The sequence below is a fragment of the Nannobrachium achirus genome, assembly GCF_963921795.1.
Source record: "Nannobrachium achirus genome assembly, chromosome: 21".
NCBI classification, from domain to species: Eukaryota; Metazoa; Chordata; class Actinopteri; order Myctophiformes; family Myctophidae; genus Nannobrachium; species Nannobrachium achirus.
Genome location: NC_137828.1, coordinates 26,031,071 through 26,045,347, shown reverse-complemented (window position 1 = coordinate 26,045,347; position 14,277 = coordinate 26,031,071). Strand labels below are relative to the sequence as shown.

The window sequence follows — 14,277 nt, the reverse complement described above, 5'->3', positions numbered from 1 at the left end:
GCCGTGGGCCGGCAGAAGACTTAGGTGTGCGTAGCATTCCTGTGCACATCCTCATCATCCATCTACTACTACAATTCTTTCTTATCCCATGTTAAAGCCCTACAATAATATCCTGTTCAGAAATATTAAGGCCATGTTATCCTGGGTAATTGTTTAATCAATCAGTAAAGTTCAGTACTCACTAATAGGTAGGTTAAAACACAGTTTGCTTTGACACATGAAGATATGATCATACGGTGTGACACTAAATCATTTGGTGTGACATTCCAAATAGTGAGAAATCATACCTTTATTAATGATTAAACCAAAAAAATGTTTATGGATTACATAGAGAATATTATCAGGAAGAGTCACAAATATTTGTGTAATTTTAGAGAAAGTTTTGACAGAATACATTTAAAATATGTTGTAAGATCATGAACATGGGCCTCACACAGAGTGTCGATTATGAAAAAAATATACAGATATAATTAATTTTCAAAAAACTATAGTGGATCACTGGTTAGTTATGATAAAGGACTTTGATAAAGTGAGTAACTTAAGAAAGATGTACTCCATTTTCATTTTATGAACAATTATTTTCATGTCACACCATATGACGATTTTAGGCACAAGTACAACAAACTGCTGAATAAAGTCTGATTCCAATAACATATCTAAAAACAAAATGTATTTCCATAAGGTTGAGAGTGAGTAGAACAAAAGTAAATAACTTTTATGCCTGCAATTTAAAGTTTTTTTAAAAACACATTTTTTGGGGCGTCACGTCACTGACCCACATACACCAATACCTCATTTCAAGCTGTCTTCGCATGTATACCTTGCATGTTGATACCTCGATATCGATACATGTTCGATATATTGCCCAGCCTTAGTACACAGCAAGCATTCATTATCACACATTTTTGAGCAGTGGTCACACCGTCTCCATAGCGTGGCCGTGTGTGTGTGTGTGTGTCTGTCTGTATGTAGCCTCTGGTGTGTGTCTGTCTGTATGTAGCCAGCCTGTGGTGTAGTACCTTTTATGACCACACATGTTAAGGGAGGGGCGCTGTTTTCAGGCCAGGCCAGGCACACACACACACGCACACACAGTCACACACACACACACACACACAGGGGGGGGGGGGGGGATGGGTAAACCACCGCTCAGTTCACACGGGTGTGATTTTATTAATTTTACACTTAAATTATTATTATATTTTGATTGAATACTAACAAGTTTGTTAACAGTATAGGGAAGTACTGTACAGTCAAAAAGGTATGCTCAAAAAAGGCTAAGAAAAAAAGCTCCAAGAGGACTTGTTTCCATTATTGTCCATTGTGCTCAATTCATACAACGACTGATTTCAGTCATTTGGATTCCATGGAGAACAATAACTGAGAATAGAGATCTACAAGCTCTCAATGCGTGGCTCTGTGAGTGGGGGCTCCTTTCACAATGGCCACGTTTACATGCGCAATATTTATTCATTCAGAATGAACTCATTCCGAACAGACTCAACTGTTTACATGGAACGTGAATAAGAGTGTATTGCGAATTCAAACGGTATAAACCAGCCCTCCAGACCGGAATGGAATATTCTATTCCAATTGCATTTTTATTCCGAATACAAGTGGACAGTGATGGGCAGTAGCTAGCTACACGCAGCTAAGCTACATAGCTTAACTATATTTCTAAGGAAATTTGCTACACATCTCTGGGGATAGCTTGTATTGTAGTTATATTTAATCAGAGTAACTAGTAGCTTACTACATTTTCCAAGTAGCTTGCCCATCACTGTAACTTTGGAATAAACGTTAACTGTGCATGTAAACGCAGACAGTCAGACACTGTTTCACAAATCATCGCACATGAAGGAAAAAAAAGAAATGAGTCTTGAGATTTTATTTAGCTTGAATCCATTTGATCTGGTACATGGTGATGTGTACAGTGTATCCGACGAAGTCCAGGACGGACGAAAAACACTTGAATTTAAGAACACTTTGTGAGAGCTTCGAGAGTTTTTGTTATTACCCTTTGTGCTTCTTGAAGTCACAGAGCATATACTGTCGTCGTCCGACCAAAAAACACCCCGGTCCATGCGTTGTTGTGAGCTTGTAGATCTGCTATGTTTACCAGGTGATTGACCCCAGAGTCTTACGACAAAGTACAAATCAGGCTTAAGTGGTTAACAGCCTCCAAATGTGGACAAACGTGAGGGCATGTTGCTGCATGTTAGTCCTAGCTTAGAGCTCCCTGGGGTGACATGATTGATTGACATGTGAGTGAGTGAGTGCCGGCAGAGTGTGTGTGTGTGTGTGTGTGTGTGTGTGTGTGTGTGTGTGTGTGTGTGTGTGTGTGTGTGTGTGTGTGCGTGTGCGTGTGCGTGTGCGTGTGCGTTGTGTATCAGTGATCCCCCTCAGGGATGCTAATGATCTTCCTCAGTATATTACTGTCCCTCCAGCCTCACTTCTTCTCTCTCTGTCTCTGCCTCGTTCTCGTCGCTTAGCCGCAGTCCTTATCCCCCCCCACACACACACACACACACACATACACACACACACACACACACACACACACACACACACACACACACACACACACACACACACACACAGGCACATGCACACATAGACATCAAAGGGGGCTTGAGCCCCTGCCCTTTTATCCGACTGTAAAAAGTGCCCTCTCCAGACCATGAATGCAATTTTAACTGTGGTGAAAAAAATGCAAATGCCCTCTTTCCATGCCATATATGAAGGCAGCATTCAAGAGAATTGCCTTGTCCAAACTCTCTTGAACTTGAATGCAGCATCTTATGTTGAAAGAATTGCCCTCTCTGTGTAGAAATCCATGCCGTTACGCCACATCTCCAGTATTGCCTTGATTATGCTTCAGTGTGGTGTCAAGCACCGAACATAGCCGACCTCCAAGCTCACAACGCGTCACAGCGCGACGCGTTGTGAGCTTGGAGGTCTGCGTTGTGAGCTTGGAGGTCTGCAATATTTCCACCAAAAGGCCCTTTTAGAAATGTTAGCCCCCCTGGCCCCTGCCTCTCTAACATTCTCTGCACGTCCCTGCACACACCACCACGCACGCACGCACGCACGCACGCACGCACGCACGCACGCACGCCACGCACGCACGCACCACACACACACACACACACACACACACACACACACACACACACACACACACGCGGGGCAGAGGGCGAGAACATGACCTCCAAAATTCACTAGGAAATGATCCAACGCATCAGATTGACAGCTGAATACACACAACACTGCACACACTGCTTTAGCTTGCATGCCTCTCTCTCTCTCTGTCTCTTGGTCTCTCTCTCTCCTGCCTTCAGTACTGGTGCTCTGGTCTGCATTCCCTCTGCAGTCTACTGCTCTCTCTGTCTCTCACTTTCTGTCGCAGTCTTTGACACCTGCTGTCTGTCTCCAGTCTCCACACACCTCGCCCGCCCCGTCTGTCAAGTTCTTAGTCACCCCCCCCCCCCCCCCCCCCCCCCCCCCAAGTAACCCCTCCATCTCTATGTCCTCATCTTCGCGTCTGTCACGTCACGTCACGTCACACTTTTGCCCTACACTCTTATCTCCGGCACCGTTGCCCCTATCCATGCCAAACTTTGCGCACACACTCCTTGGCTGCCAAATCACGACCTCCACCCCTCATTTCTCACATGGCCCTCTTCTAGTGCCACCATCAGGCCGATTTTTGAAAAAAACACATTTTTGGACACTGCTCCTACAGATTTTGGCCTAAAATCATGCAAAGCAGTACACATCTCTAAAGTCATGTCATCAACGTGGATCTGTCCCATTTCCCATATTCTCTCCTGATTGGCTACGATTGCCTTCTAAAGTTTGTGTATGCGACCTGCCGGTCACTTATCTCCCGATTAGGGAGTCTTACTGGTTCAAATATAGTAGTACTCTTGCAAATTTTAACTCTTTTGATATCGCCCATTCCCTCTTATTCGCCTGATCTCATTTCATCATCCGCTCACTCACTCACTCACTCACTCACTCACTCACTCACATCGCCTGTTCTGTCACCCTCGTTCACACAGCATTAAGGCCAAATAATTGACCCAAGTCAAGAGTTAACTAATATTGCCGAAGAGCTCTTCTCACAATGGCTTTTCTTGCCATGGCAAGTCCTCCAGTTAAGTGCAGCCCCCATTGCTCTTGGAAACCAAATTGTAATAATTCATAATTCATAACCACGTTGTCGGCGGACCCATACCTGGTTGCAGCAACTATAATCATCAGTGTTGGGTAGTAACTAGTTACTATACCCAGTAACGAGTAGTGCAAGGGATTACTCTGCCAAAACTATGTAAAAATATTACTATGTAAAAAATGTGTTGGCTCCCAAAGTTTGCAAGATTGTTCAGTTTTTTTGCAGCATGCAATTTTTGTGAAATTGTGCACGCATATTCCCACTAGGAAGAAATGCCACTTCGACATTTTCAAATCAGCCTCATGATGCCATTATAACAGGCCGATTTTTGTTGTTACCTATAACTCCACAGATCAGTGTCAAACTTTGTACGCGCACTCCCTAGAGGCCAAGGAAAAAACCTTTTCCCTGCATTTATCACATCAGCCTTTTATAGCGCCACCAGGAGGCCGACTTATATAAAACATTTTTGTTTAAAAGGTCAAAAGAGTTGGCTGGTATATTCTATAGCCCTTTTGGCTTATTTGACTCTTATGATTATTATTCCCAAAAATATTTTGTATTTATTTTTAATAAGAATCTTTCTGAAGGTTTTCAGAGATCTTAGGTTTTAGAAGGCATTTTTAGAATCGGCTAGGGATGTTACGATGTGGTAGAGAGGGAGAGAGAGAGAGAGAGAGAGAGAGAGAGAGAGAGAGAGCGCGATGGTGTGCTGCTGGTGTTCATTAGACAGATATCTTGTGCTGTTTATAGCTAAAGAGGAGATTTTGCGTCCTCAGACAGACATGCCCAAACGTTTTATTTAGACTGGCGTACTCACTGATTCCAGTATGACCAAATAAGGCCATATCGGGCACTTTCCCGATACCAGTATCGGTATCAGAGCGGGAGCGTGTCGATATTGCGACATAACATTTGTTCGACGTTCCATTTGTTCGACGCGGGTGAATGTTAACCAGGTGAAATGCTAACCTGCCGACACTGGTGGATGCTAACCTGGTGGTGAATGGTAACCACTATGCCTAAACCTAACCCAAACCCTAACCTCAGTAAAACTATATGCCTAAACCTAACCCAAACCCTAACCCCAACCCTAACCTCAGTAAAACTAAAACCTAACCCTAATCCCTAACCCTGGCTTAGTCGAACTAATGACACGTAGAAATAGCGTAGTAAAAAATGTAACGTCCCTAGAATCTCCCTGGCTTCAGGTCTTGTTAAGTACTCAAATACCTGGAACGCGCCCGAGTCGCGTTAGATTTTAACCACTTTAACCATTATTTTATGCTTTAACTTTAGAAAAATAGCAGATATACAAGCTGACAGCGCGGCACCGAGTGCCGCGCTGCGAGCTTGTAGATCTGCTATTTTTGAAAAATCGTGAAAACGTGTGCAAGTCTTTGAACATCTTTGACCCGAGCTTTGACCCGACTTCTAAATCCTTCTTCTAAATCATGTTGTTCTCAAACCTTTTCATGTCAAGGACCCCCGAAATTACATGTATTTGGCCGCGGTCCCCCATCTCAAAATATGTTGTTCCAGGGACCCCCCAGAAGCAGATATTTGAGTTACAAATGTTCGCTTTTAAATAGATATATTCAAATACTTGCAAAAAAAAAATCTTGATTTTTCAAAAATAGCAGATCTACAAGCTCGCAGCGCGGCACTCGGTGCCGTGCTGTGAGCTTGTATATCTGCTATTTTTCAGTAGTTAAATCAGTCAATAATCCTAGGCCTAAATGGGTTGTTTAAGTACCACTCTCACCTCATCCTCTCAGTGTTTCACTCTCACATCTCTCTCTCTCTCTCTCTCTGTCCCTCACACTCTTTCACTCACTCACTCACACATGCTCTCTCTCTCTCTCTCTCTCTCTCTCTCTCTCTCTCTCTCTCTCTCTCTCTCTCTCTCTCTCTCTCTCTCTCTCTCTCTCTGTCCCTCACACTCTTTCACTCACTCACTCACACATGCTCTCTCTCTCTCTCTCTCTCTCTCTCTCTCTCTCTCTCTCTCTCTCTCTCTCTCTCTCTCTCTCTCTCTCTCTCTTACAGGGGACATCACTCAGAAGGGTTATGAGAAGAAGAGGTTCAAGCTGATCAGGGCATATGTTCCACATGCTGGAGGTAACCTAGCCACCTCTGACCCCAATCAAAATATTAGAGACCCTGTACACAGGATGTAGGCCAATAAACAGGACGTAGGTGTACAAGCAGCATTGTGTATTCAAATGTTGTCGGACCGCAGAATAATGTGTTATAAAACCATCCAGCCAAATGGAACTGATTTTCAAAAAATGGTTACCGGTAACTTAACCATTTTTGAAAAATGATTTAAAAAATCGTTTCAAAGTCATGAAAAATACATTTTTCATTGAAATGCTGTAGGGGAGTGTCCACTAAAGGCAGTGAAATAATTATTCTAGCCAGAAGATGGGATGCACACTGGGGTGTACTGTAGCATGGCACACTGCCCAAAAGATGGCGGTGCACTCTAGGATATAGCATCAGAACCACAGATATAAAGAGCTAGATGCCTCGTTCGCCTCTGCAGTTCATTGGAGCGACGTGCAACAGTTGTAGTCCGGACATCCTGGAAAAACTAAGGGAACGCTGTCAGTCAAAGTGACTACTGGCCAATCACAGCGCGACTTTTCCGGGACTTATCCAAGGACTACAATTCAATTCAACAGAGCCAGTTCCGATGTTGCGCTGCTCAGCTGTTCTTACAGGCTGCGTACGTAAAGACCCCCCCCCCCACCTACCTCTGATTGGCCTAGCAACTTCCCTATGTGTGACGCACGTGGAAGCAATGCACACGTTATTCCCTTAGTCCCTCGATGCACATGCATCAGAGTCGAAGGAGGTGTCTACCTTTCTATGTCTATGATCAGAACACTGATGCTTCCTGGTGTAGTTCAAGGAATATTAGAGGAAGGGACACCAACGTCATTTTCCATATCACGCAATTCCAACCGGCAGATTCGTCGCACAATGGATGCCAAACTGCAGCCAGAAGTTTGGTAGAATGCACTGGAGTCAATTTAAGCCTGTGGACCAGCTCATAAACAAACACTATTTCTGAACAATTGAGACCTTTATAAGATACTCGTCTCAGTAACATAAAAGTACACATTTTAATCTACTGTGTTGATTTTCGATGTGCGCACTGTGTAATTCTATAGAGGTATCTAAAGAGCAAAAAGTATGTTTCTGAATGTCGCCAAGTATTGCGAGACTGGACCACCGTTACCTGTCTGGCAACCAAATCTCACAATGCTACCGAGACAAACAATATCTGCCGCTGTTTGGGTCCTCAATAAAATAATGTACTGTGACCATCCAAAAGCAAGTGATTAGAAAACAACCTCTGATATGTCTTCTTTTATATTCCTGAACCGATTATATGACAAAGGTCTCAGTCGTTCATAAATAGTGCTTGTTAATGAGTTGGTCTATAGCCGGCTCCATTCACTGCCATGTATTTCATCGCACTTCCGCTGCGAGTTTTGGCGCGGTCATGGCGCATCCCCGGCGTCACGTGTTTCCTTTCCATCTATAATAGGATTTTCAGGACGGCAACGCCAGGCGGAGTACGGCAGCTATGATGTAATCGCAGACGACATAGCAGTCAAAATAGTTAAGCAAACAGCCGTCGGCGAAGGAGTCCCACCCCTTTTACTGAAGTATTTGGTTCCCATGGCGACGTGTCTATTCAGCAGACGTTGTAGACGCTATGTGGAAAGGGAGCTTTTGGCGTTGTAGAGACGACTGCGACGGCAGCGGGTTTATCTATGGAGCGCTGATCATTTCCGTTTACCGTTCTCGTCTTGCCGTCGCAGTCGATTGCTTAAAGTCGCTAATAACTTCCTTGGTGTAGTTACAAACTATATCAGTCTTCTGCCATCAGTGAATGTGATAACATCACTGAAACTCACCTGTACGTGTCATCAGGTGAGCCTACAAGAAAAAACTGCTCTCAGCAGGAAATGCCCAAAGGCAAAGGCATTTCCTGTGTACCAGGTCTTTAACCTTTGGTCCTGGTAGAAAAGTGGTGTCCACTGCAGGCTCGTTGAAACCAAAGCAGTGCACCGAGTAAGTGAATTCACAAATGAGTTCCCTACGTCTATGGTCTAAGCCAGGGGTCGGCAACCCAAAATGTTGAAAGAGCCATATTGGACCAAAAAAACCCAAAGCAAGTCTGTCTGGAGCCGCAAAAAATTATAAAAGCCTTATTGTCGTTGTCGGGTGGAAACCTTGTATGTCCAAAACTTCGTTTTATATTTATCATTTACAAAATGAACTAAACTAGTGAAAACAGCCGATCTACAAGCACACAACGCCTCGCGGTGCGAGGCGTTGTGTGCTTGTAGATCTGCTGTTTTCACTACTGTTGTGCGTCAGTCTTGTATGATGAAGCAGGGCTTTACTTTGCGAAAAAAAAACATACAAATTTGAAACTTGGAAATAACAAGGTTTCTGCCCGACAGTGGCGATAAAAAAATTGTTAAAACAAAAAATACATTTTTTCCCCTTTTTCATTTTCATACATTTTTGAGAAAGCTCCAGGGAGCCACTAGGGTGGCGCTAAAGAGCCGCATGCGGCTCTAGAGCCACGGGTTGCTGACCCCTGGTCTAAGCTGTGCCTTATTCTGTGAGTGTTTGGTTGGAATGGATGTTAAGCTCAGGCTCCTTTGCAACCCATCCTTCCAGCATCACAGTAAATAGTCATTCCATGATACTGCGTATCGTTGTTGTCGAACAGAAACCTCTTCTCTCCATATATTCTTATTTTTTGGTGTTTTTTAAACGTAACATAACGCCCTACTTGATCACACTAGAGCGTCACACAAAAGCATCAAACGTAGCAGATCCACAAGCTTGAAACGCTCTGCTACTTTTGCTATTTCTTTATTTGAATACTGAAAAATAACAGTTTCCACCACGACAGAGACGATACACCTGTACAGCCTCTACTGTGTATACTGTTCATCACGGCTAGTGAATGTAGGTCACGGCTCCCTGGAGTTCAGCTTGGGCCTAGTTCCTCTGTGTTGGTTGTCGTGACGTGCGTTGATGAAGTAATTTCACTCGTAACACTGTTAGGCAAATTCACAAAAGCAGATGTTGCTGCTTCACCTTCTACCGGTACCAAAACACCTTCAGCTCTATGAGGATTTGGCAAACTTTACATTTATTTTCTTAGCTTAATAAACCTTTTCATTAACACTTTATGTTTTCAGTCGCTAGTTTAAAGTCTTTTTGAAATCATTGTCTCCACCTGCCGAAAAGGCATGTGGAGACTATGTTTTCGCCCCTGTCCGTCCGTCCGTCCGTGCGTGCGTGTGTGTCCGCGAGTCCGTCCATCCGTCTTTTACCAGCTAATCTCCGGCGCCATTGGCTCGGTCTCGGCCAAACTGTGCACACACACTCCCTGGATGCCAATTCAGAACCTCTGCCCCAGATTTTTCACATGGGCCTTTTATAGCGCCACCCACCATGAAGCCAATTTTTTTCAAACTCCTTTTTTGACAGTACTCCTACAGATTTTGTCCAAAAATCACACACATCGGTAGACAGTATCTCTAGTCTACAGTTATGTAAGCGAGACGGATCGGTCAGATTTTCCATATTCCATCCTGATTGGCTAAGATTGGCTTCCAAAGTTTGCAAGATTGGTCAGTTTTGAACGAATCAAGAATGCAGCATGCAGTTTTTATGAAATTGTGCAGGCATATTCCCACTAGGCCCAGGAAGAAATGCCACTTCGGAATTTTCAAATCAGCCTCATGGTGGCGCTATAACAGGTCGATTCGTTTTGTTACCTATAACTCCACAGATCAGTGTCAAACTTTGTACGCGCACTCCCTAGAAGCCAAGAAAAAAACCTTTTCCCTGCATTTATCACATCAGCCTTTTATAGCGCCACCAGGAGGCCGACTTATGTAAAACATATTATTTTCTATTATTCCACCAGATTATATCCCAAAATCACGCAAATCAGTACACAGTATCTCCATAGTCATCAAGATGCATCTGTCCGATATTTCATATTCCATCCTATTCCTAACATTGGCTTCCAAAGTTTGCAGGATTGGTCCATTTTGAACAAAATGACTTAAATCATGAATGCAGCTTGTCATTTCAGAGAATTTCTTCACGCACATTCCCACAAGGTCAAGGAACAAATGCCACTCTTTTCACATTGACCTGTTATAGCACCACCGGCAGATCGACTTTTGCCAAACTCATTTTTGGAACAAAATGTTTCAAATCATGCATGCAGCGTCAGATTGCCGTTAAAGGCCCAAGAACACATGGCACCCTTTTCACATTGGCCTATCATAGCGCAACCAGGAGGCCACAATAACATACCTGACCTGGTGGAGACCTGTGCTCGGAAGAGCACTGCTTCTAGTTATGATATGTGTTTAGTGAATCATGGTCACCTTATTTTTTTTTTTAAATTAATTATAAAGTAGGCTATGTTGTCTAGGCTTTGTATTGGCTATACAGAGTGAAGACCCGCGCTCCAGCCAGCATCATTCATTGGGTACCATTTCAGGACAGGATATGGAAAGATGGCAGATTTGCACTTGCTGGAAAAATAGGCTTCATTTACGGTCTGTAGAAACCAATGGCGTGGCTCTGTCCATTTATTCTTTACAGTCTATGCGGGGAATGCGCATGCGGAATTTAAGCCTGTTGTCTCTGGCTGAAAAACAAACAAACAAACATTAAGAAGAATAGCTACTTTATTGACGTTCATATTTGTTATTAGGCTACAGGAAATATTATGTGCAATTGCAATTAACTTTAACTAGTTAGTTGGCCGTAAACTGAAGCACATGAATCAGGCGTGTCGTGCCCAGACTATCTAGTGATCATAGCAGCGGTGATTGTAGCCAAGGCATCGTCATGACATGAGTGGATATTTTGCCCCACTGAACGGGGATCTGTATAGCTTTTATTTGCATGTCATGCTTTGTCATTGTGTACATGTCACAAACATTCAGTCTGCTGTATCCAACAGCCTGGCCCTTGCAACAAGCCTATCAGTGTTAATTTTGACTGCACATTTTGAATTAGTTTAGTCATAGTCTTTTAAATAAAACTTCATTTAGTTTTAGTCATATTTTAGGCATCTGAAAAGTGTTTTGGTGGGCCTTGATGGTGACGCAATGGCTTGGTTGCATGCTCACATCGTGTCAACAGAACATGTTGTGAGCTTGTAGATCTGTGGTTTTCAGAGCGCAACCAAACATAAAATGTTCTACTGGATCTCTTCCCCATCCCTCCCTAACATTATAGTCTGGATTTGTTGACTAAATAGTTCATATATTTAGTCTTAGTTTTATTCATCATATCTTAGTTTTTATTTAGTTTTTGTCCGTGAAAAAGGTTAGTCGACGAACATTCTTCGTCATAGTTTTAGTCTACGGAATGAACACTGCTTGCAGCAAGCCTATGCACTGTGCATCCTATGACGCAGCGACTGTGCGCATGGCGATGTTAACACATGGGATGCCTAAGACTTCCAGGAACGTCTTCGCTGGTTCCCATGGTAACCAATGGCCAGCGCTTTATCACAGGCGAAAGTGATGGAAAATACTAATTTTCCCATGATGCCTTGCGAAATAATGTAGTCAGGATATCCTCTCGTCCATTCACTTGTATTCATCATGGCTGCAGAAAAATGGATTTACAGTATCTCTTATTATTTTCCCATATCGCGCGTTTGGACCATAACTTACGCACGGATCATCGGGGTTATATATTTTTCTTCTCCACATGAAAGAAAATACGTTTGTCTCCCGTGACCGGAACCTCCTGTGTACATAATCTACACATGCTGTGTGCACGGAGCCCTAAAAAATCTGTTAAAATAGGAAAAAAGCCTTAATCAGTGTGCCATGACAACATACATTTTAATGACAAATATTTTGACATATTTTAATTGGCAGGACATTGATATAACCACAATTAGATCCACCTATCTCCCCGACTCCCTCCCCAGTCAGAGTTCAGAGTTTTAATGAATGTAGAATTTTGTGCAAGATGAAATTTGCTATAAATTAGCTAACTTCATTTAATTGACCACATTTAAAAAATAATAATGACAAATATTCTTTACATATTTTGACTGGCAGGACATTGTTATAACGATCATTAGACTAGGAGTAATAATCCACCCATCTCGACCAACTCAGAGGTCAGAGTTTTAATGAATGTAGAATTTTCTACAAATTAGCTAACTTCATTTAACTGACCAAGTTAAAAAAAAAGATTTCTCTCTCACACTTCTGCCAGTGTGCCGGTGATCACCCTCCCCTGTGCCAATGTTGGCACCCGTGCCTAAGGTTGCCTACCCCTGCTGTACAGTATAGCAGTGGTTCTCAAAGTGCGGCCCAGGGAACCTCAGGGTTCCTTGAGGGTGTTCCAAATGGACCCTTACAGGTCTGTAACCCTGAGAGTTATGGGAGTCTTTGAAATAAAATAAAAAAGTTTGAGAACCAATGGTATGTACTATATAGTACAGAGAATAGGATAATTAGAAGCCACACCAATGTATTAGTGCACCTTCCCACACATATTTTCAAAGATAAATTTTAATTATTACCAAACAAAGGCAGATGATAAACTGAACGACGAATGCCACTCTGTTCATGGAGATGTTCTTAAGTTAGCACTTGACATCTTCTGATACTCGCTTAATGTGAGTCACATTTAATGTGAGTCACATTTAATGAATGAGGTTTGATGTGTGCCTTTCTGCTCTGCTGCACGTTAATGCTCTTGCATTTTGGTCTCATGTGGTGGTAAATTACTGTATCCAACTTTGAAACTGGGGTGACAGTTTGGTCCAAATGAAACCCAGAATTTTATGGGATTTCCTCCATCAAACATCAGTAATTATAAGTAATAAAGATGCTCATGTGGGCAAATGTCCGCAGAACTGGTACTCTGCATTGGTGAGTACTGGGCCAATTCAAGCACTGTCTGTAATAGTAAGGGGATTTTATAAGATATTTGACCAATCTGTAAATCGTTACCAAGAAATTACTTCACCAATGTGTTTCTAAAGGTGTGTAATAATATGTACTAAAAGGTTGAAATTCAACTCCCGGGGGAAACCTCATAAAACAAATTATTTGTGTTTGTGTCCCATTAATTTACTATACAGGAAAATAATACAAAAAATAAATATGCTTTAAGTAGCATGTGAGGGGTCAAACTGTGGGGTATTCATGATGCTTAATCCATTTGTTTTGCATGAAAAACATTCCTTGGGCTAAAAACGGACTCAAAACGATGGTTTAGTGATGAATCATCACTTTTCACCGTTTTGTAGGGGCCATTTGTAGCCCACAGAATGTTTTCCGTGCAAAACAAATGCTTGCAATGGATTCAGCAACATGAAAAACCCCTAGTTTGACCCCTCACATGCTACTTAAAGCATATTTGTCTCCACCAGCCGATGGCAGGGGGAGAGTATGTTTTTTGTCTCCACCAGCCGAAGGCAGGGGGAGAGTATGTTTTCGCCCCTGTCCGTCCGTGCGTCCGTCCGTCCGTGCGTCCGTCCTCCAAGTTTGTTAACAGCTAATCTCCGGCACCGTTGGCCCGGTCGCTGCCAAAATGAGCACACACACTCCCTGGATGCCAATTCAGAACCTCTGCCCCACATTTTTCAAATGGCCCTGTTCTAGCGCCTCCATGAGGCCGATGTTTGCAAAACACATTTCTGTACACTACTCCTACAGATATTGTCCAAAAATCACGCAAATCGGTAGACAGTATCTCTACAGTCATGTGATCGATTGTCCATATTCCATCCTGATTGGCTGATATTGGCTTTCAAAGTTTGGAAGATTGGTCCATTTTGGACAAAATGCCTCAAATCACAAACGCAGACTGCAATTAACATGAAATCGCGCACACACGTTCCCACTAGGCCGAGGGAGAAATGCCACTTCAAATCTTTTAAATCAGCCTCATGGTGGCGCTATAACAGGCCGATTCGTGGTTTTACCTATAACTCCACCGATCAGTTTCAAACTTTGTAAACGCACTTCCTGGATGCCAATTCAGAACCTCTGCCCCACATT

At 42.9% G+C, this 14,277-nt stretch overlaps 1 protein-coding gene across 1 annotated transcript in view; it reads left to right on the top strand.

Annotated features, from left to right (window-relative positions):
• The window catches only part of LOC308306946 (disco-interacting protein 2 homolog C-like), a gene marked incomplete at both ends in the record, with an annotated part of 131,653 nt that overhangs the window by 24,605 nt on the left and 92,771 nt on the right, over positions 1–14,277 (top strand). The window contains 1 exon segment of the mRNA XM_080752002.1: positions 6,227–6,298. Coding sequence (XP_080608128.1) covers positions 6,227–6,298 — 72 coding nt within the window.